This window comes from Lepidochelys kempii, chromosome 7, assembly GCF_965140285.1.
Source record: "Lepidochelys kempii isolate rLepKem1 chromosome 7, rLepKem1.hap1, whole genome shotgun sequence".
In the NCBI taxonomy this organism is placed as follows: domain Eukaryota; kingdom Metazoa; phylum Chordata; order Testudines; family Cheloniidae; genus Lepidochelys; species Lepidochelys kempii.
Window position 1 is genome coordinate 120,362,786 of NC_136386.1, and position 24,623 is coordinate 120,387,408.

The 24,623-nt window shown below is 43.3% G+C and overlaps 1 protein-coding gene across 2 annotated transcripts in view; it reads left to right on the plus strand.

Annotated features, from left to right (window-relative positions):
- Positions 1–11,799, plus strand: part of STN1 (STN1 subunit of CST complex) — a 67,800-nt gene extending 56,001 nt beyond the window's left edge. The window contains exons 10-12 of one of the 2 annotated variants that reach the window (XM_073354453.2): positions 1,965–2,087; positions 4,325–4,397; positions 11,039–11,799. In XM_073354453.2, the coding sequence (XP_073210554.1) occupies positions 1,965–2,087; positions 4,325–4,397; positions 11,039–11,196 (354 nt within the window). In that variant the 3' untranslated portion in view covers positions 11,197–11,799. The remainder of the gene's footprint in view (positions 1–1,964; positions 2,088–4,324; positions 4,398–11,038) is intronic. The other variant, XM_073354455.2, reaches the window with a different exon arrangement.
- The last annotated feature ends 12,824 nt before the right edge of the window (positions 11,800–24,623 follow it).

The following is a 24,623-nucleotide window of genomic DNA, read 5'->3' on the forward strand; positions in this document are numbered from 1 at the left end:
CCCCCATTTACTTTCCCTCCCTTACTTGGTATCATCCATTTCCTTCTACTCCACTTACTGTCCTTCCATTCTTTTAGCCCTCCCTACTCCCTCACTTGCTCTGCTCTTCCTGACTCTCACCATATTCCCTTCACTCCCTATCCACGTCTTCCTCTGCAAATCCCATCACTTTCTACATTGTCAGTATAGATCCCTCGATTCTAGGTCTCCTCTTCACTCCACAAGCCCCTGACTTCTGTTTTTGTTCTTCTTGCTGCCATGTTCTTTCTCTCCCTAATACAGCCCTTTGTTCCCAACCCTCTCAAAATTACTCCCCTTAACACACTTCCTGTCTTCCCCACAGTTCTCATCACCTTGTATGCATCTCTTACCCTTTGCTGGTGAATAAGGAAGTGTTATTTACCCTTTCACATAATGCAAGAGCCAGGAGTCCCCCAATGAAATTATAGGTAGCAGGTTTAAAACAAATAAAAGGAAGAATTTCCTTGCACAATGCACAGTCAACCTGTGGAACTCTTTGCCAGTAGATGTTGTGAAGTCCAAAACTATAACAGCGTTCAAAACAGAATTAGATAAGTTCATGGAGGATAGGTTCATCAGTGGCTGTTAGCTAAGATGGTCAGGAATGTAACCCCATGCTCTGGGTATCCCTGCTCTCTGACTACCAGAAGCTGGAAGTGGACAACAGGGGATGGATCACTCAATTCCCTCTAAAGCACCTGGCATTGGTCACTGTCGGAAGACAGAATACTGGGCTAGGTAGACAATTGGTTTTACCCAGTATGGCTGTTGTTATGTTGTTTCCCTCCTATTGCAAAACCTGTGTTGTCAACTCTTGCAATATGTGTTTGCTTTCTTAAAGACCCAGCTCCTGGAGTCATGTGAATGGGAATCTTAGCTTTTGCAATTTCATGGCTTTTTTTTTTTTAATTTGTAAAAATTTCTCCATGACTGTAGAGGAAATCTTGAAAAATGACCTGCGTGCCATTCTAAAGGTTTAAAAAAAAAAGGCAAATAAAAAGAAATATATTTTTATTTATAAAATCTCATGATTTTGGGGGCCCTGACTTGTGATTTTTTTGAATACTTGGGGTTGGCAATATTGCAAACCCCTCATTACTATTATTATTTGTATTACTATAGCACCTAGGACCCCAGGTCAATATCCTGTTGTGCTAGGCACTGTACAAACACAGAACAGAAAGATGGTTCCTACTCAAAAAAGCTTAATTCTAAGTATAAGACAAGATAACAGATAGATGGGTGAGCACAAGGCAGCAATGAGACAATATTGGTCAGTCTGATGGGTAGTGGTCTTAGCACATCAGCAGCTTAACCTCTCTTCCACCCCTTCCATCACTCCCTTTCTCTCCTTCCACAAGTCCCTTCTCCCTCACCACTCCCATTCCCTTCCTTCTCTGGGAGACTGGCTCAGTACTGACTCGGGGAGAAGAGTGTCCCCATCCCTCAGGTTCTTGTTGGAGGTCACCTATGCAAAGCACTGATCAATCCACCTGCCCTTCCCACCTAGCTTGTGAAGTCTGTCAAAATCAGAACCTAAGTGTGTGTGGCTGCAGCTGGAGGAGTCCATCAATCAGTCTCCTAATCTGCAAGCATTATAGCAGTCTTGGGGTTTGCAGTGTTCCAAAGGAAGGAATAGGTGACTGTATGTGGCAGCCATTTCAGCAAAGAATTAAGAAGGCAATAGATGACTTGGGTGGTTCTGCTGTCATGCAGGGACACACCTGTGATTCCCTTCTGGCCTGAGAATCTATTCTGCATATAATAGATATAACTTATGAACTCTTGAGCTAGAGGAACTGGCTTGGCTTTAGTAAGGAAGATGTCTAAAAACTCCGACATACTGGCTCTACTGAAATCAAAGGGAATTTCACCATTGACTTTAGTAGGGCTAGGATTTCACATGTTGTGTATATGCTGTTTGTTCCTTTTTTCCCATCCAGGTGGATTCAAAAAGTGAACCCAGCTCCAAACAGATTCACCGTGCATTCAAGGAAGCAATAAAGGTGCTGCAGGAAAAAGGATTGGTTTTCCAGAAATCCAGTAGCTCCAAGGATGTATATCATGTAAGGAACTGAATTGTAATTATGGAGATGTGTAACCAGAAGTCATGAATGTCACATCAGGCAGGAGGCATTCTGCAATATGATTGAATCACATAGTCCTAGAGGCCCTTTCAACAGGGTGAGGTGGACCCTGTGGGGTCTGTTTACATGTTCAGAAGTTTTAGCTCTCTTCATTGCTTCTTCCCCTCTTGAGTATCTTGTCAGTTTATTTGTGTACATGTTTGAGAGAGCTGGACAGCTGCTGCCTCTGCCTCTTGGTGACCAGCAACTGCAGTGGACATCCCTTGCAACCACACACATTTAGCAGATGTGATCACATAGTGAGACCATCCTGCACATTCCCAGAGGAGAGGTGCAAAGTGGCACCCTTAAGGTCCACTGGCACTAGATCTATCGAGTGAATGCAAAGGGAACCACCGCCTTTGGTCTAACCTAGTTTCAGCTAGGAGTGGTTCTCTCCTTACCTAGAGGTAGCACCCTGACTCCCTCTCCACTGGGTTTCCAAGTCCCTTTGAGTGACTTCTTTATACTAGTAGGTGCCTTATGTTATGACTTTCTGAGATGCAGAGGCTGAGTCTCATGTTTCTCTCCTAGAGGAACTGTTGAGGCTAATAAGCTGCATAAAGCTGACTCATGTTAGGATTTAAGCCATTACCTTAAAATCAATGAAATCTGGATTTTTGAGCTCTAGTGCTCATGAGAATGAGAGACTAAGAGCAGGGGCTAAAGCCAGCAGTCACCGAGACAGGTGCTATGTAAGTTTCCTACTTGCAGTTCTACCACATTCAGCATATACACAGTCCTTTCAGCTCTGCAGCTGCACCTCAGTCCTGACCTGCAATATTGTCTGTTATGCAGTGCTGAGCCTCTCCCATGCAGCTCTGCCAATGCACGTTAAACTTGCTCTACCACCTACATTCCAGCACTTATGCACCCTACACAAAATCCAGCTTTGCCTATGCAACTCAGTCCTAGCCTAGACCTCGGTCCTCTTTCGTTAGGCTGCCTAGTTACATGCTGGCTTGGTGATGCCCAACAGAGAATGGGACCTATCAAACTCGTATCCCCCTGTTAGCTGAGGTAGGATTGGAACCCCATGCTCTAGAAATAGCAGACTAGTGCACTTACATGCTGCATTGCTCACCTTCCTTTGGGAATTATTCTTATATCCTGTCTTTCACCTAATTGTTATTAATATTGTTTGTTTATAAAAAGAATAACTTTAAGAGAGAACTGACTGTTTTTGTATATAGCACAAATGCAAAAGTGCAGTCATGGTAAAGGTTTCAGAGTAGCAGCCATGTTAGTCTGTATCCGTAAAAAGAAAAGGAGGACTTGTGGCACCTTAGAGACTAACACATTTATTTGAGCATAAGCTTTCGTGAGCTACAGCTCACTTCATCGGATGCATGCAGTGGAAAATATAGTGGGGAGATTTTATATACACAGATAACATGAAACAATGGGTGTTACCTTGCACACTGTAACGAGAGTGATCAGGGAAGGTGACCTATTACCAGCAGGAGGGGGGGGGGGCGACCTTTTGTAGTGATAATCAAGGTGGGCTATTTCCAGCAGTTGACAAGAACAGTAGGAGGGGAAATAAACATGGGGAAATAGTTTTACTTTGTGTAATGACACATCCACTTCCAGTCTTTATTCAAGCCTAAGTTAATTGTATCCAGTTTGCAAATTAATTCCAATTCAGCAATTCTTCAACAAAAAAACTTCAGAAACAGACTCCAACCAGAGACTGCTGAATTGGAATTAATTTGCAAACTGGATACAATTAACTTAGGCTTGAATAAAGACTGGGAGAGGATGTGTCATGACACAAAGTAAAACTATTTCCTCTCCTACTGTTCTTGTCAACTGCTGGAAATGGCCCACCTTGATTATCACTACAAAAGGTTCCCTTCTGCCCCCCCCCCCCGCTCTCCTGCTGGTAATAGGTCACCTTCCCTGATCACTCTTGTTACAGTCTGTATGGTAACACCCATTGTTTCATGTTATCTGTGTATATAAAATCTCCCCACTATATTTTCCACTGTATGCATCCGATGAAGTGAGCTGTAGCTCATGAAAGCTTATGCTCTAATAAATTGGTTAGTCTCTAAGGTGCCACAAGTACTCCTTTTCTTTTTAGTCATGGTAAAGTTAGGCTAGCATGTACCTTCATAGTTCGTGTGTTACAGGACAGACTGCTGTGAATCAGCAATTTCTCTTGCATCTTCTAGGTGACTGACCATGATAAGGAGTTACACAATGTGACCCTTGGTGTTGTCAAAGCAGATTGTCGAAAATCCAGGCGTAAGTAGTTGTGTGGTCTGGTTTCTGAGCCAGTGCTGACCTATCATAGACAACCGTATCTCCTCCTGCCACTCAATTAGAATAGCCCTTTCCCTTTGTTCCTGAACCCAGTCTCGACCTCCTTCTCTTCTTTCTGCAGCCAAAAACCTGGTGCAGGGCAGGCCTAGAGTTGTCTTGAGCATGGGAGCTGGTGACAATGCGAAGCAGGGAGAAAGTGCCACAATTCTGAAATGAGCAGCCACTGTGAATGCTGGAGACTTGGATCTGAATCCAGTGGAGGATTTAGGTTTCAGAAGGAACATAGTCAAATGGGGCTAGGTCAGCCCCTAGTGGTTGGTAGCTTTACACTGCTGAATAAATAGGCAAACCTTGTCAGCTGTCAGGTTTCAGAGTAACAGCCGTGTTAGTCTGTATTCGCAAAAAGAAAAGGAGTACTTGTGGCACCTTAGAGACTAACCAATTTATTTGAGCATAAGCTTTCGTGAGCTACAGCTCACTTCATCACATGCATATCGTGGAAACTGCAGCAGACTTTATATATACACAGAGAATATGAAACAAAACCTCCTCCCACCCCACTGTCCTGCTGGTAATAGCTTATCTAAAGTGATCATTAGGTGGGCCATTTCCAGCACAAATCCAGGTTTTCTCACCCTCCACCCCCCACACACAAATTCACTCTCCTGCTGGTGATAGCCCATCCAAAGTGACAACTCTTTACACAATGACAATGACAATCAAGTTGGGCTATTTCCTGCACAAATCCAGGTTTTCTCACATCCCCCCCACCCCCATACACACACAAACTCACTCTCCTGCTGGTAATAGCTCATCCAAACTGACCACTCTCCAAGTTTAAATCTCTAAGGTGCCACAAGTACTCCTTTTCTTGTCAGCTGTGTCAGTACAGGAGATGTCACAAAAGGGGTAGTGTGGACTGAGCTGCCTTTTCTAAGGAGTAGATTTTAGGAAATCTTTAGGTGAAATTGATCCCTATGCCGTGGGCCCATGCCCCATTTAAGACCATAGGGTGAAATCCTTACTCCAATGAAGACAATGGAAAAACTTATTTTGACTGCAGTAGAGCCAGGATTCATCCACAGACCATAGGCTTTAAGTGATGGATAGACTCTGTGGTCCCTGTGCATAGGGGTCAATTTCACCCTAATTAAATCAATCTCTTAGCAGACCATGTGTCTGTAAAATTGCCCCTTTCTCCCAAATCCAGTGTGTCAATGCCATGGCAATGACTTGTTTGGTTGAGGTACCTGTCCTAATGATAAATGTGCATTTGCTGTAGTGCTTTTTTTTTTTTTCCCCCTCACTCTCATTCCAAAACCCTTGGCAGAATGTGACACCGGGGGATCACTCACTCATCGCTGAAATGCAGCCACTTCTGGGCACAGTATATAACAGCATGGTATAAACTGCTCAAACACTGTTTGTAGTGTTGTTGTAGACAGGTTGGTCCCAGCATATGAGAGGGACAAGCTAGGTGAGGTAATATCTTTTATTGGACCAACTTCTGCTTGGTGGAAGGTACAAGCTTTCGAGCTACACAGAGCTCTTCTCACCCCTACCTTGTCTAGCTAGAACATGTCAGCTGTTCTGTGCCAGCGGCACTAAACTAGCTTTTCCAGGAGGGAATGAGAAGAATAATTGCTCCAGTCATTCAACTGGGGTAACTTGGCATGTCTGAATATAGTTGCCTGATGTACCTGGACACGAACATTAGTGCTGCGAGTAGCCTATCTCTGCTGATGCCTACAGGAAGTCTGCCAACTAAGGATGACTAGACAGAGGGACAATTGAAATAGCTGATGTTTTTATTTTAAAAAAAAACTTCCAAATGAGTTGGAACCATCCAGCTATGCATGTACTGTAGTTCCACTGGTTAGCTACCTTGTACTGTCCACCTCCTACCCTCACTTCTCGGGTCTTGCCTTAAATTTGAATGTAAATTTTTGAAGGCAAGAGCTCTCTTCCGTGGTGGGTGGGTGGATGGGTGTGTGTGTGTACTGCACCTAGCATACTGGAGCCCCAATCCTGATATGAGACTTTGGGTGCTACTGGAATTCATTGAACATGTCTCTCAGAATTATTAAATATCCCAGAAATTGTTAGGGGCTCTGTTTTCATCTCCTCCAGAAGACGGCACCTTTGGCAACATAGTGCTCCTACTGGTATCTTGGAGCATTTGGTTTGGTATCTATTACTCAGCATCTGCTCCCCTCTCCATTACTGCACTACTATCTGAGTGCCTCACAGCATTGAGCAGACAGGGAACCAAGGCACAGCGAGATTAAGTGACTTGGTCAGAATCACAGAGTCTGTGGAAGAGTCAGGATCTCCTAAGTCTCATTCCAGTGCCTTAATCACAACGCCATCCTTTCTCTCCTGCATCCAAGGAAGGAGTAACAACTAGTGCAATATCAACTCTGCTTCGTGAAGAACCTGAGTTTTCCTGGCAGGTCATTCATCTGCATACTGACCAGGCTTGATTCTGCTTAGTTTCAGATTTGATGAAATTACAGCTGCAGGATGCTTGTCTCCTGGATTTGAGAAGGAAAAAATACGTCCGCTTAATTTGATCAGTGGCTAATTTGATTTTTTTTTTTTTTTGACTCAGAATCGTGGTAAATTATTTTGTATTGCAAAGGACACAATTTCAGGTCTGTTTTCTATCACTCTGTTGGCTTTCTGTAGGATTGTTTGTGTAATATGGTCACTGAAAATATAGAATTGTCATGCAACCAACTGGAAAGGCTGAAGTTCTCTTGGAGATCAAAGCAAAAATAGCCTGTGGCCACAAAAAATGGATAAAATAATGTGTGGTCAATGTTGTTGACTTTGAAGGCAGTTCTGGGCACTATGCTGGCTCTCATATGCCCTCTGGTGGTTGTGGGTAACCAAACAAACCACTTGGAACTGAGGAAACCTACTTTGAGGTGAGATAATTGAAAGGCACTAACTCAGCAACTCTTACTAGTTGAAAGAAGCTGTGGGAATTTCTTTCAAGAAGGGAAATCTTTGTCTGTCCAGTCTTCGGTAGCTAATTACAGTTATCTTTCTGCTAACTCTTAAGATGAACTATGTCAGACAGCCAGTTTGTAAATATGATGTGGGTTATTGCTCTATAAGCCAACATCCTGGAATGAATAAACTCTTATGCTATATGAGTCCTAGCATATGATTAAATGAGGTTCCCGTAAAACTATTCTATAATACACTTAAAAGACAGTCCTGGTCCAGAACAAGTGCAGTCGCAAACGACCAAGTTCACAACAAACACCCTTTGAGAGGCCAGCTTGGGACTGACAGCATGGTCTAAAGGCAGCTAGAATTGTCATTAGAATTTGTCTCCAGAAGGCATGACAAAACAGAGGGCTTCTAAGACAGCTTCTTCCCTAGGTTGAAATCAGGACCAGGGAGGGCTCTGTTTTATCACCTGTGTTGCCTAATATCTACATGAAACTACCTGGGGCATCCCTGTATCAATTAAAGAAAAGGAGTACTTGTGGCACCTTAGAGACTAACCAATTTATTTGAGCATGAGCTTTCGTGAGCTACAGTTCACTTCATCGGATGCATACCGTGGAAACTGCAGCAGACTTTATATACACACAGAGATCATGAAACAATACCTCCTCCCACCCCACTGTCCTGCTGGTAATAGCTTATCTAGAGTGATCATCAAGTTGGGCCATTTCCAGCACAAATCCAGGTTTTCTCACCCTCCACCCCCCCACACACAAACTCACTCTTCTGCTGGTAATAGCCCATCCAAAGTGACCACTCTTCCTACAGTGTGCATGATAATCAAGGTGGGCCATTTCCTGCACAAATCCAGGTTCTCTCACCCCCTCGCCCCCCTCCAAAAACCACACACAAACAAACGCACTCTCCTGCTGGTAATAGCTCATCCAAAGTAACCACTCTCCCTACAATGTGCATGGTAATCAAGGTGGGCCATGTCCAGCACAAATCCAGGCTTTCTCACCCCCCCCCTTTTTTTTTTCCCCGGGGACACACACACACAAACTCACTCTCCTGCTGGCAATAGCTCATCCAAACTGACCACTCTAGGCAGATGACTGCCAGCTCTATACCTCGCTCATCTCTGCCAATGATAGTACTGTTGTCTGCTTATCTCAGAGCCTGGCTGAGATCATCCTGTGGATGGAAGTCAGAAGGAGGAGGGTAACCTTATGAAGATCATTTCAGCATCTCCCACTAGAGGGGGAATCTGCCCCCAGATGGTCAGGAGTGATTCTGGGCTGCTCAATGCTTCTGCACACACAAGGACCAATGGCAGCCAAAAATGTCGCCTTCCCTCTGCCTACTGTTGGATGACGAGCTGGGTCATACCTTCATGACTTAGACTGGGCCATTGTAGCATGTTGTATTTGGGAATGAATGCTCTGGCCTTCTTAAAACAAACCTCCAACTCATCCGAAGTGCAGTCACCCATCTCTTTAGCAACACTAGCTACCAAGAGCACATTATCCCAAAAAGAAAAGGAGTACTTGTGGCACCTTAGAGACTAACCAATTTATTTGAGCATAAGCTTTCGTGAGCTACAGCTCACTTCATCGGATGCATACTGTGGAAAGTGTAGAAGATCTTATATACACACAAAGCATGAAAAAATACCTCCTCCCACCTCACCCTCCTGCTGGTAATAGCTTATCTAAAGTGACCACTCTCCTTACAATGTGTATGATAAGCCCACCTTGATTATCATACACATTGTAAGGAGAGTGGTCACTTTAGATAAGCTATTACCAGCAGGAGAGTGGGGTGGGAGGAGGTATTTTTTCATGCTTTGTGTGTATATAATAAGATCGTCTACACTTTCCACAGTATGCATCCAATGAAGTGAGCTGTAGCTCACGAAAGCTTATGCTCAAATAAATTGGTTAGTCTCTAAGGTGCCACAAGTACTCTTTTCTTTTTGCGAATACAGACTAACACGGCTGTTACTCTGAAACCTCACATTATCCCAGTATTCCATGTACTGCACTCATAGAATGTTTGCTCCATTTTAAGAAACCAGTTAAGACTCTCCATGCATTGGGCAAGAGGTGCTCTTTTATGCCAATCTTATCTTGCACAGCAACTATGCAACTTCCAGTATCACAGATCACACTTGTGAGAGTAGGGAATTGAGCTTTCTCAGCAGGTGGCTCAAGACCTATATGGTACTTCCTTATAGAGGTGGACAGAACAGTCACAGACCTCACAGCTTTCTTAACTACGTGTTATCTTCCCAATACTCTAACCCACTCTTTTCTGCAACAGCTGAGATAGCAACCTCGCTCTCATGCATACCTCATGTATGTGTGCGCACAATCCCTTAATGCTTATTTCCACTGATATCCCCAGGAAGAGGGAGAAATCTGCTCCACTTGTTAGACTCTTTCTTTCTTCAGTTCAGTTTTTGGGAGGTGCTGTGATCCTGCAGCACTAGATAATGAAATGGGGTGGGGAAAGTGTTCCACATGTGGCTAGAAGAGCTCCTGCTTCATGGATCCACCAGCTAAATCCCCGTTCCATGGGTAGGATGCAGCAGCCACAGACACTACTGCAGCCCATAAGCAGTTTCACTGCTACTCTGCACTTGGGAAGGGGGGACTCTTCTCCTGCCATTGTTCTGTGTACCAGGTGAGCAAAGCCCACTTACTCTGGCTTTACCCAGACTGAATGCAGGGGAAGGCTTTTGCCGTAAGGCAGCACAACAAATGTTACTTCCTATGTTATTCAGAAGTTAGGGGCATCTTTATAGTCTAGGAATTATTTTGTGGAAGTCCCATGGCCTGTGTTGTACAGGAGGTCAGACTAGATGATCAATGATTCTTTCTGGTCTTGGAATCTATGAACTGTTGTAAGAGAAGCCCAGAATTTGTAACTTTGTAGGTAAAAAGCCTTTCAGTTCACTCCTCTTTATGTAATATAAAAGTCACTGAAACCCAAGATCACAAAAATCTGTGACCTATTCAGGCAATTGCCTGAGGAGTCTGTAAAATGTAGAATTATTCGTTTGTTTTGTTGGTGTATAAAATAGGTGTAATGCAACACCTTGGCCACAAGGTGTCAGCATTGGGTAAACATTCACTACTGGCTGGGTATATGAGTTTATCTAAATGGCTGGGTTTAGAGCTTTAAAACTCAGACCAGTCAAATGTGGACAAGAATTTCCACTGGGTCTCTTCTGTGTGAGCGGCAGACTGAGGGGCTGAATAGCTTGAAAGACTGTAGATGGAGATTTACAACTCAAAGAGTGGTGTCCCAAACTCATTACCATTGTTCAGGTTGTGCCTGCATGTATTTGAGCTCCTTGCCTTCTCCGGCAGTCTTGTCTAACCGATAACATGTTTTCATGATTATTTTTTTAGCCCTAACACTGGCACTTCTTAGTGAACTTAATGGGAGCATTAGCCAATGTCAGGACTGCAAACTCAGCCCCCTAGTCCCCTTCCTTCCAAAGTCCAGGACCTCTGCTCTAACCCCTGTGCCCTCCTCTTGTCTAACAGCATTTGTGTGTATGTGACTGATCTGTATCTGTGATAGTTGATATGAGGCAACTGGAAACCTGTGCTGGTCTTTTCCACCCTTGCTGCATTTTACCTTTGTTTCTGCAGATGCTGAAAAGGGCTGCCATTTTCTTCACATCTTGTGTTGTGTTCGCCAGAGCTACAGTCCTTATCTAAGTGAAATGGTGATGCATCATGTCCTGAACCTGCTGGAGAGAAACAGTGATATTGTCAGCACCATGGAAGGATATTACATGGCTTTCTGAAAAGAAGAAATAAGATACAGGACATCTGTTTGTGTATGGTGCAGGCAGAACAAAACTTACCCCAGTAACCACATTGCCAGAAAAGAGTTGGAAGAACCCAACAATGACCCTGAGAAGCTGGCTTTGTGTGTAATATAAATTGGAGAAGGAAAATGGGATGTTGACTCAGAAATGCTATTGGTTCCATCTGACTCTGATTCCTTGAAAAAATACATGCCTCACACTTTGCTTTAAAGCCCATGCTGATTTCAGCTATTCCAGGAATTAAAATATACAGGGATCATTACACAGTGAAAGTTATAGTGCAGGATTGATCCCACAGCATCCAAATATCACAGTCTGATAGGTGCAAGCTACCTGAAGAAAACATTCTGAATACAATCACAGTTCTTCCTCATATGCTTCTCTTTCTCCAACCATAGTACTTCTAAGAGGTACAGCCTAATGGCACCTCTATGTGCATATGCTGTATCAGCCCTATGTTGCTACTAATGAGATCATTGGTTATAGTAGAAGTCTCATCTGGAGTCATATTTTGGTTTAACGACATTGTGACCTCTCTCCATGTGAGTGATATGCTTTCTAATAAATGTTCTCTAAGTAGATTTGTCTCCCTTTTTAAATGTGTGTTGTAAAGACCAGTGAAAGGCACTTTCTGATACCTTACATGCACTGTATGTAGCCATCATTTCATCAGTGTCAGCATGATCTTATGCCCATTTCCCCAGTTTGCACGTGGTGGGGGGGGGGGGGTTGGGAGCAGCAGCCAGCTGGGAGGCAAGGGTAATATGTCTCCTAAGAGCATACTTACCTCCTCTTACCTCCCGACAAGGAACAACCTAACCCATTGCTTGTAAAGCATGTTTGAATCCCTCCGGCTATTAATGCAAGTTCTTGTTGATTAATTTGGACCCAAATTAAGCTCCTGTTCTCGCAAATCAGCCTAATTATTACTTCATATTTTTTTAAATAGCTCTTAACATCACAAATACTGAACCGTGAAACAAAGAGTTCATGGAAAAGAGCGTGCCAAAACCATGAGACTGGTGCAATTCCCTGACTTCCCATCTCCCCTCTTTTTGCTTGCTCTGCATCCTTGCCACAGTTAGGAAGCTGGCATCACCTCTTTGTGCTTGGATTGGGACTGAAATTCGTAGAATGACATTGAAAGAAAGCTAGCACTGACAAAGCTAATGGGCAAGACATTTGACCAAGAATAATTAAAACTCATATGTATGCCCAGGTTCAACCCCCAGTGCTGCTCAGCATTTAAACCTACAGGACTGGTTCCTCGAGGCTTGTTCTAACTAATCTGTTCCATTAATGGAGGAAAATGTCTTGAACTTGAAATAAGTAAAAAGTGCTGCTTGCGTCTTTCCTCTGTCTCCCACAAGTAATACTTGAAATAGCAATCTCCCCAGAGCCACAGTTCGCAGTAAAGCCCTGTAAGGATCAGCAGAGCTGAGAAAAATAAACCGTGTGTGTGTGTGTATTTGGAGAGCCAGCAAGTGGTATGTGTCTTGGTTTGGTGTTACATTATGCGCTTCGTTTTGAAATGTGGCTGAAGTGGGATATAGGCAAATAGGCATGATGAAACATGTGGCATTTGCATTCAGATGTCTATAGAAAAATCAGCTTTAGATGGTGCATGTGTCCTGAGTGTAAAGCTATGTTTGACTCACTACTTCATCTATTTCCCTGCCTACTGTGGATCTTGACTGCCAATTTCCCAGTTGGCTGTTGCTATTCCTTGCATTATTACTATTTGTTTTTTGCTCAACATTATATGCCCTGTCCCCAGACCTCAGCATATGTTCCCAGACCTCAACAGGTGCAGAAAGGATGTATTTATTCACAAGGAGATTGGATAGGGGGTTAAAAAAGAATCAGAACTGTCTGGGAGACATTCTTATAATAAAAGAAGAAGGCAGGGAGTGGAGTCCAGGTCATGATTCAATCAAGTAGGAAAAAAATCGGGCTTGATTACAGCTGTTCCACTAAAATAAATCTGTCTGATCTAAGCCCCAAAGCGGGAGGGGCATTTTATATTTGTTTTCAGCTCTGATACTAATCAATTTGAAGGGGTTCAGTTTTAAAAAATAAAGGCTACCCATGGAAGAATAAAAGGCATAAGGATGTCTGTTCCTGGCTTAGAGTCTGAATCCCCCTTAGTAGTAACTGAATATTTAATAGCCATTTCACCTAGGCTATTAAATGGCCCCCTACGTGAAATGAGTTTGCAGAGCAAATGGGGGTAGTTTTTGGGAAGAGTGTTAATGGGGATCAGTAGATTACTCTCTTTAGTGAACAAGCGTTAGGCATCACAAATGCTGGTAACTGGCCACCTCTGCCTTAGAGACCTAAGCTGGCAGGTTTGTTTGGTTGGTTGGTTTGTTTTGTTTTTAAACCATCCCACTGTGTTAGCAGATGGTAATTCTGCTGGTAAAGGATTAAATGAGTACTGCTGGCTTGCTGAGAAATGTGTTGGGCTATGCTGCCTGGGTAAAAGGGAAGTGGGACTGGTTATCTGGGGAGAGAGAACTGAGGGTGTGGGCTGAGCAGTCATTGGGGAGGAATTCTGCAAGCAGCTGAGCCTTGTGGGGAAGGATTGGGCTTGGTCTGGTGTTTCAGTATTAGTCTCTTTAAAATCAAACCCCAGAAGTGGGGTAAGTTTTGATCCAGTCCAACTTGTGTAATCTGTTTGAAGCAGCATGGGGAAGCCTTATACTCACTGCATCTGATGCACATCTTGCAATAGCCATCCCTGCCTTTTGTTATCTGCAGCCTTAACTTCTGCAATCCCCCTTCTTAGGGCTATACCTGAAGTCCACCTGAAGCTCCAGCTGCTTGTTTCTTGAGTACTGTGAACTAGTCTGAATACAGTCCTATTCATGTCTCTGTAATGGCTTCCTGTTCATTTCTCTGTGTGATTCAATATGTTTGTGGTGATCTTTAAAGTCCCTTGACCTGGACTAGAACTTGGTCATTTACAAATATCTCTTCCCAGGCAAGGCAGGTGAGAGTAGCTTGAAAGCACATGGCATTGGAATCTGTTTGAGTGGTCTGTGCTGGCATGGCAGAGCTTTCTAAATGGAAGAGCCTGCCACTGGAAATCTCTTGTCAACCAAACTGGCATTCTATTCACTGGAGGGTGCGGGGTGGGGGGAAGGTGTGCTCTTAACTCAAGTTAGCCAAGTGAAGGTGAAATCCTAGTGATTACAAGGCAGGGTGTAGCTTACAGCTGAGTTAGCAGGTCAAGTTAAAGGTAAAGCACATGAAGCCTAAACCTGACCTGCTATGGAGGAGCCTATTGGTTAACTTGACCTGTTAACGCATGTGAAAACTACACCCTGCCTTGTCTTCACTAGGATTTTACCTTGAGTTAGTTAAATTGAGTTAAGAACACACCCTTTTTTCCCCTAGTAAAGACAAGGCCTCAGAAGCTGAGGCCAGGCCTACACTACAAATTTATATTGGTATAATTATAGCTCGGGGTGTGAAGTAGTCACATAGCTGAACGACGTAGTTGTTCTGACCTCACCCCCGGTGTAGGCAACCCTCCCATCAACATAGCTGCCGTCTCTTGGGGAGGTGGATTAACTACACCGATGGGAGAAGCTCTTCCCTGTTGACATAGCAGCATCTTCACTAAAGTGTTAGGGTGGCACAGTGCCACTGCGCTGCTGTACATGCAGACAAGCCCTAAGTTTGGTGAACTTCAGGGCGAGATCCATTGGTGCACTGGTTCTGGTTTTGTTTTATTAACCTGCCCTGCTATAGCACCTGTCATCCAGGAACCTCAATATACTTTACATGCCATAATGAATGAATCTGCACCACACACTGTCAAGCAAGCAGATGGTGATCAAAGCCCCATGTAGTCCACACTAAGGGCCCCCTTCTTTACGCCTGATCTCTGTAGTTATCCAATGTCGCATCATGTAAATTCTGTAGCAGCTTCAATGGAGATTTTTTTTGTTTGCATGTAGAAGTGAATCATCTACTTAGGATAATATCCATTGTGTGTTTATGCTGATTTTTTAAAATTCAGCAATGCCCCTGTGTGCTGCAGAGGTCTACAGACATTGGAGAAGTTGGTAATGGGAAGCTGGAAATTTAGGCAGCTGGGTTGGGATGTAATTGAGGCTTTTCTATGCTGGAAAGTTGTAAAGCTTTGTTTATTTACACTAACTATACTAATATAATTAATTTCCCAGTGTGGACACAGTACACCAATATAAAGGTGGCTTATACAGGTATAGTTTATTCCCCTTCCTGTATGGGAACAGGAGTAACTATACTAGTATAACTGTCCACACTAGGGCTCTTAATGGCATAACTACACTGGTTAAAAAAAATCTCATCCCAAATCAAAATAGTCTGTTAAAATTAAAACTTAGGTTTAGACTAGGCCTCACTGTGGTGGTGTGGGGAATTTAGTGAAAGCACTTTTCTTTGTTTTTGTTCAATTAAAAATCCTTTAGGCAACACAGTCATTAGTAGCCTGCTATGGAGCTGTTTCAAAGGTGATACTTTAAGTGGGCTTGACGAGCATGAATTCATACTCTGGGACTGCTGGATGGCCTGGTTCCTGTTTCTATAGAAACAATTAAATTGGCAAAAGCCAGGTAAGTGTAATAGGTTTTTAAATCAGTCAGTGTTTTTTACCTTGTTTTCCAGTGATCAAATTTCCATGGAAACTGCCTGGGAATTAAAATTAAGGAAGGGGGGGGTCAGGGGAGGGTTCAAAATATTCAACTGTTGACTGTGTATCCATGGAAGTGGAAGTTAGCCACCTTTCTGGAGGGGAAACAAAGGATAAACCTCTGTGCCACTAACCCCCTACCTTTGGTCAGGCACAAGGAGAGCACCTGAAATTAGAGTTAGGTGCTTTGTGATCAGAGTGGGCCAGTGGAGAGTGGCATTTTGCTAGCTCTGCCTGGGTTTAGGTTCAGTGGCTATTAATCTGACTATACAAATAAGGGAGAAAGCTTTCTACAGGTGATACAGGATTTTTTTTAAAAGTACAGGCAATTCCATATTATAAAGGAAGGCTGGCAACCCAAAATATAACTTCTTAATTTTATCTTCAGACTATCCACCCTCAACCTGCCAAAATATAAATACAGAGGAGAGGGAGGATGGGCTTGTGGTTAAAACATGGGATAGGGAGCCAGGAGCCTTAGGTTTTCTTCCAGGCTCTGTCACAGGCTCCCTGTGAGATTTAGGGCAAAACACTTAATCTGTCTGTCTCAAGATGTGGATTCTAATCCCAGCTCTCTCTGATCTACTGTGTGACTGAGTTAAGTCACTTCCCCTCTCTGTGTCTTTGCTTGTCTGTTTAAGCCCTTCAGAGTGTTGTGTTTGGCTATGTACACACTACATCTGAGTGACATAATGTATACTGATGTATGGGGTGTGAATAAGCCACCATCTTGAGCGACTTAAGTTACACCAACCTAAGCGCCAGTGTGAACAGCGCTATGTTGGCTGCATCAGTGCAGCTGCGCTACTGTAAACTCTGTGTTGTAGCTATAGCCTTTGTGTTGCTTTACTTTACCGTGCCTAGCACAATGGGACCCTAATCTGTGCTGTGGCCCCTGGGCATTTGTGTAATATAAATAATGAAGAATAATTTATTATAAATTGGAGGCAGAGTTCTAAATGGCCTCGCTCTCCAGCCTCTTAGTTGGATTATCAATTTCCATGAGGCAGGGACCTTGTCTTTACACAATTACACACAAAAACACATCATCCAGTAATTAGGAAATCCAGCAACACCCATAATTCTGGCATTTCCTAACTTTTGAGTGCTTGACTTTGTAACCGTAATCTTTTAATGTAATTTTTGGTATAATTCCCAAGTTTTTTTTTTTTTTAATCACATGGGGGGGGGGACAAAAATTCCATTTTGTAACATTATATTGACACTCAGCTGGGTCATCTGCAGGGTTCAAAGCTGTAGATCTGCCACTTCGGTAAGGGAGTAACTGATAGCAGTAGTAGACTGTTATCCTCTCTTTGGACCAGCACTACCAGGGGCATGAGACACTTTTCAACCACATTTCACAGATATTTGCTGAGAGTAGAGGAAAGGTGAGACTCCTGAATCTTGAGTTCCATTCTGGGCTCCAGAGGGAAGTATGTTTCAGTGGGTAAAGATTTTGTGTGCCCACTTTCCCCCAAGCTTGATCCCCCTTCTTCTCTACCCCTTCCACCCTGTCCCATTCCTGCTTTGGCCTAGTCTCCTTGCCTATGCCGTCCCAGTTTCTACTCCTCAAGCTTCTCATTAAAGTCTCAGTCCCTTTTCCCAGTCTCTTTGCCCAACCAGTCCTAGTTCTCTTCCACCCCTCCTTTCCTTTTTCCTTCCTCTAGCACTGGTTCACTGTCCCATTCTCCTTGCCTGCTTCTAGTTCCCAGTCTTCCTTCCACTCATCCCAATCCTCTCCCTGCCCCAGGTCTGGCTCTTGTCCCCTCAGAATTCAAATGCACCAGCTTCCTCAGTGCCTTGGCAGTAGTGGGTGGTTGTGAGAACACAGGAGCGACATGTGCCTGTGCTTTCAGTTGAGCTGCCTGGCCTTAGCCCAGCCAGTAGCAGTCCAAAAATGCAACTACAGGGACAGTCCTGCTCAGTTCCCTGCAGTCCAAGGCTGGATGGTTCTTCATGTGGATGGAATCTTCAGAGACTTTTAGCTGTGAAAGTCTAGGAAGTCTCTTCTGCATAAATGCAATCTGTAGTTTTTCAGAGGCCTATAACTCTGGCAAATTTGGGCAGATTTTCACAGGGATGGTAAAGGCGCATCCCTGACACAAAGGCCACCCCCCTGCCAAATTTTAAGTCCCTGGGCCGAAGCATGGGGTTCTACGCCTTTATAAAGAAAAATCACCAGAATTTAGCATCAGCAAAAAACATTTTTCTCTAGTCCCATTCTTAGAAATGGCTGAACCATTTGGACTGAAATTTCAATAATAATAATAATAATAGCCTGAGGCAGACACCCAGTATGGGAGATTTCAGCCCAAACAATTAAAATTTGGCAAAGTTCTATAAGCAACTGAAAACTTATAATGGGGAGTGTCAGGCAACCTTAATAACAAATGGTGCTACTGGTTACACCTGTAATTATATATGTAATGTGTAGTGTAAAGACTATGCTGGTCTATTAACAATAAAATACAGGTTGAGATGAGCCTAACTTAAGAAGATCCCTATAGACTAGCAAGTAGGATACAACCAAGAATTAAGGAATTTACTAGAAAAAGAAATAACCAGAGGAATTATTTTCTGCAAACACAGAAGCACTGAGGAGCATGGTGCCAATTAAGATGGCCCAACAAGCTCTGCAAATGCTTGGATCCAGCTCTTGTCCTGGCTTGCTTTTGGTGATTATTTAGTAGAAAAATGGGTGCTCCCCTTCCAAGAACAGGAACTGCACCACTGTGCCAGCTCAGTCCGGCTTATGGGAGCGGTCTGTTTATGGGTCTGCAAACTTGCTAGGGCACTTGTATAGCTTCCATAGTGGGCGGGTGGGTGGGACTGAGCCATCCATGTGCTTTAGAGGATTTAGTGTTGTTGCTATTTTTTTTTTTTTGCTCATCCATTTTTAATTAATGTGATATAAAGGGGAGCGGGAAGGGTAGCCCTGCTCTTACCTTTGAGGCACTGATTCAGCAAGGTAATTAACAACATGCATAGCTCCAGTAAAGACTACTCCTTAAAATTAGGCACATTCTTCAGTTACTTGCTGAATTGGAAGTTCCTCCTCATGGCAAAGATCCTGCTAAAAGGAAATGAAGAACACTGAAGTAAAAGAGGAGGACAGACGTCCACAAATGCCTCTCTTAATGATAGGGTCATGTAAGCCTAGATTAGGGTGACCAGACATTTTTCCCAAATGTGAAAAATTGGGACAGGAGCTGGAGGGTAATAGGAGCCTATGTAAGAAAAAGACTCCAAAATCGGGACTGTCCTTATAAAATCGGGACATCTGGTCACCCTAGCCTAGATCAGCTCCCTTGTTTCCTGAACCTGGATACTTTAATTGTGTTCTTTCTTGGGGTGAGGAGTGTTTGGAATTGTCTTCCTCCAGCTCCCTGCCCAAATTAAACCATTCAGGCCCCTTCTGTCTGTAATTCTCAAATGGTGATATGCCTATAAAAAACTTGACAGTTGGGGTGCTGAGCCCTCTGTCTGTCATGCTGACCAATATTGTCTCATTGTTTCCTCATAGTCCCCTGTCTGTCTGTATCCATCTGTTGTCTCTTGTCTTATACTTAGCTTGTAAGCACTTTTGGGTGGGAAGCATCTTTTTGCTCTGTGTTTGTACAGCACCTAGCACAATGGGGCCTTGGTTGAAGTCTGCATCTCTCAGGCATTACTGCAAAACCAATAACTAGGGACAATCCTAACAGGAGCAAAGTGATAGCAATAGGAATTCTTATAGATTCATAGATACTAAGGTCAGAAGGGACCATTAGGATCATCTAGTCCGATCTCCTGCCCAATGCAGGCCACAGAATCTCACCCACTCACTCCTGCGAAAAACCTCTCACCTATGTCTGAGCTATTGAAGTCCTCAAATCGTGGTTTAAAGACTTCAAGGAGCAGAGAATCCTCCAGCAAGTGACCTGTGCCCCATGCTACAGAAGAAGGATTGGAAGAGGCCCTGGAGGAAAATTCCTTCCCGACCCCAAATATGGCGATCAGCTAAACCCTGAGCATATGGGCAAGATTCACCAGCCAGATACCCAGGAAAGAATTTTCTGTAGTAACTCAGGCCTAATGGCCTGTGATGGGATGTTAGATGGGGTGGGATCTATTTACCATGAATATTTAAAGATCAATTCTTGTTGGAACGTCCTAAAGGAAGACTATCCTCAGAAATACAGACTTAAGCACAAAAAGACACTACTTACGGCAAGTCAACATTTAAAACCCTGCGTGGGTGCAGCTGCACCACTGAAGTGCTTTAATGAAGACACTCTATGCTGATGGGAGAGAACTCATCCACCTCTCCCAGAGGCGGTAGCTGTGTTGACGGGAGAAGCTCTCCTGATGACATAGAACTGTCTACACCAGGGGTTAGGGTAGTATAACTATGTTGCGCAGGGGTGTGGATTTTTCACACCCCTGAGCGACGTAGTTATACCAATTATAGGTCTGTAACATAGACCAGACCTTAGCCTTGGTCAATATCTGGCTTATTGCAAATAAGTAGCTAACAAGGCTGCTGGCATCTGAAACAAGTAGTATGTGCTAAAGGCAACAGTAGTTGCATTCTTTTATCTTCTCTAATTAGAAGGGAAGCAATGAAAATAAGGAGTCAATGAGACTGGAGTAATGCAAAGTTTATCATAAACCATTGGGTAAATTATATAATACAATGTCATTCTTCTTCTCTCCCCTCCCCCCCCCTTTGCATATACAGTCGTGCCTCTTTACTATTTCTCCTGCCCTGCAGGGTACCTCTCTCTTTTTCTAAAGAAGTTATTTGTAGGGCAGGCAATCCCCAGGTGGACTTTTAAAGGACCAGTCAGGACTATACTTCCTAATTTCTCTCTCCCCTTGCTATTATCAGTGAATTCAAAAGTTCATAATTTTGAGATGCAGTTTGTAAAGAAATGCTAGTTTTGGGGGTTGTGCAAGTCTGTCCTCTGTTCTGAAGAAATAAAAATTGCACAGGCACATTCCTTGGATGGATTCAGTGCCAGATGCCAGTTTGGCATTGCTGCCTTGCGTGCAACTTGAGGCTTTAAATATAAACCTTAACAGGTGCGTTTTGTGGACACAACACCTCTAGGGACGAAAAATGTTTGATCACTGAATGATGGAAACAGCTCTAAAGAGAACATCTGCCATCAACCTATGCAATATGGAAAGAGCTCAACATGATTCATAACGTATTACTAAGGCTCTATCTAAGCTAGGGACCTTACAGCGGCACAGATATACTGCTGCACCTGCACTGCTGTAAGGTCTCCTGTGTAGCTGCTCTATTGCCAATGGGAGAGAACTCTCCTAAGCGACCGTAGCTCTGTCAGCAGGAGAATGTCTCCCACCAACATAGCGCTGGCCACACCGGCGCGTCTGTCGTGAAACTTATGTCGGTCAGGGGTGCATTTTTTCCACACCCCTGACTGACAAAAGTTTGACTGACAAAAGTGCTAGTGTAGACGTAGCCTAAGTGTCTGTATACAATGCTTACTGGCAGCATGTGCACAACTAGAAGCCCGGCATCTAGTGATGGAGGGAAAGTGTCCTCTAGTTCAGAGATCTACAGTTTTGGAACAAAGTCTTTTGGGTGGCATCCCTGTTGCCACCTGTGGGCCATGGCTTAGACCATAACTCTGAGCACAGAATCATAGAAGATTAGGGTTGGAAGAGAACTCTGGAGGTCATTTAGTCCAACCCCCTGCTCAAAGCAGGACCAACCTCAACTAAATCATCCCAGCTAGGGCTTTGTCAAGCCTGACCTTAAAAACCTCTAAGGATGGAGATTCCACCACCGCCGTAGGTAACCCATTCCAGTGCTTCACTACCCTCCTAGTAAAAAAGAAAAGGAGTACTTGTGGCATCTTAGAGACTAACAAATTTATTTGAGCATAAGCTTTCATGAGCTACAGTTCACTTCATCGGATGCATTCCTGAAGTTGATAGATTTCCACTCCATACGGCTAAATTCAGTGCCTTGCATAATGACAGGTTTCAGAGTAGCAGCCGTGTTAGTCTGTATTCGCAAAAAGAAAAGGAGGACTTGTGGCACCTTAGAGACTAACCAATTTATTTGAGCATAAGCTTTCGTGAGCTACAGTTCGCTTCATTGGATGCATACTCTCCTCGTGAAATAGTTTTTCCTAATATCCAACCTAGACCTCCTCCACTGCAACTTGAGACGATTGTTCTTTGTTCTGTCATCTGCCACCACTGAGAACAGCCTAAGTCCATGATGTCCATATGCGTGAATCAAATAAACCAGGCAGTTTGGCAATCAGTAGCACTGTCTCCAGGTGAGACAGGGCACCTTCAACTGGGACTGCTAGAAAGAGTCCAGTGCTTTGTTTTCCATGAGATTTCCACTTCTGTGTGATCACACTCTTTTTTTCAAACAATACATGTCCTGCAATTTAGTTTTCCAGACCAGCCTGGTGGGATTGCATTTTCCAATGGTTTCCTTTAATGTATGGCAAATTCTGACCTAGGGATACTGTTCCTCCTCATAGGCTGATTACCAGGGCAACTGAAAATAAAAAAGGACAGTTGCATAGGGAGCAGAGCATGCTTATGTGCATCTAGCCACACAGTGTCACTGTGCATGCAACCTGGAGTCCCCTTGTGATCCTCCTCTGGGAACTAAAAATACGTTCCTTTAAAGAAAGGTGACATTGAAGATCATCGGACTCTACAGACAGTGGATCACCTTCAGCATATGATTGGGAAAATACTAGCGCTCTCCAGTGTCGAGTAATACATATTACAGGCAATGGGACTCCCTTATAGCTGTGTGCTTGTGATTATTGTCATTTAAAATCCTGCTGTAGTTTCCTTAATAAACTTTTCATAAGGTTTTAAATTATACATTTTTACTATTCACAGTTCACCCTCTACATATTATAATCTTTTGGGTGTTGGTAGCTCGGGTATTTGAACTTCTCCAGGGCATACAAAAAACAATTACTATTAGATGTCAGAGTGTAAATTAATAAGAATAAGGCACAAGGAAAGACATACATGAATTTAAAATACACATCTAGAATCTAAGAAGCTATTAAAAGAATCAATATACAGACATACACAGGCAAAACTGGAAGAAAATTCACAGCAAGGAAAATGTTAATGGATTTTGTTGTAATAAATATGGATTAATAACACATTGCTTTTTTCACCACTGGATCTCAAAGCACTTTACAAAGGAGGTGAGTATCGCTGTCCCCATTTTACAGATGAGGAAACTGAGGGACAGAGAGGTTAAGTGACTTGGCTGAGGTCAAACAGTTAGTCAGTGGTAAAGTGGAGAACAGAATCCATGGGTCCTGACTCTCAGACTCCAAATCAATCTGCTACATTGCAGCTGCCTCTTGTAAAATTGCCCTTTGTTTAATGTTTGAGGAAGAGAAGTATTTTTTTTTTGCCATGTAACTAGATACCCTCAAAACCTTGATAACAGTGGGAACGAATCAGGACGTACTTAGATGAAGATCAATATACAACTTGCTACCTTTATCACAAAGGGAACATGCACTTAGGAGGTTTGAAATACCCAGGCTCTAGTATAATAAAACATGAAGGCTGGAAAATAGCTTTAAGTAGTGAAGAGGTTAAGCTCTGAGATAGTTGCTTTATACGATGTTAATCTATAATTTAAGTAAGATGGATGAAGCTGCCCTGTTATAATGTAAGTAAAAGCTTCTCTAAGTCATTGACAAATGACTGCAAGCTAGGAGAATGGTTTCTTCAGTTCACAACCACTATATTAAATCGATGCATGTGAGCTGATGGCATGTTCTACTTGGTGCTGCTAAAGCAGAGCTCTTTGGTGGGTAGGCTTCTGGAGCATGCTGCCATGTTTATGGTGGGTGTGGGAAAGCCAGCTATTCATGGACTTTCCTCTCGGAACCCCTGACCTGACCTGCCCAGTATCCACGTTAGCTGGGCCTTTTAATCCCCACAGCGAGCCTTGGTTTGAAATTAAGGAATCTCCCAAGCAGTATGGGATACAGTTAATACAGAAAGGTGGAGTTTTGTTTTGTGTGTCAGAATTTGAGGTTTGAATGATAAAGACTCTTCAACTTTTGTGATGTATATAGAGAGACATAGTTTTTTAACACGGCGGAAGAACCACACAGAAAGCAGCCTTTTTAAGAAGTCGTGGTTTATTAATACAGTAGCTGAGCTGGGAGCATAACAAAGGTTCTGTGTTGTGTTATTATATACCAGAGCCAAAAAAACCCTAAGGAGCATATCTCTAGCACCATGCCTGGGGGATTATGTATGCAACTGCTGTTGCCAATAATGAAGCGTGTGGCTAATCAGCCATTCACAGCACTGAAATGTTGCCCCTAGGGACGGATCCTAATAGGTGCTCTTCATACTCCTGAGGTACTGAGCGTCTTTAAATCCCATCCTGGTTAATGGAACATGTGGCAATTAGGCACTTACCAAAGTTGGACCCTAGATTTCCAGCTCTGGCAAAAAGAAGTCAGGGAAAATCAAAGTTAAGGCTGAAGTGCTGTCCTTAACCTGCTCTGTTGTGTCTAGCATCCCTGATAGGGTAGGCAAGACTAGTCATTATGCAGAGGAACTTCCCTTACCTGCTGCAATATGCTATGCATAATAAGTGGAATTAAAAATGTATAACAAAAAGAAGTCTATCCTGTGTTTATTTTCTCACTGGTTTCCTGGTCATAGGCTTTTAATTTACACATCAGAA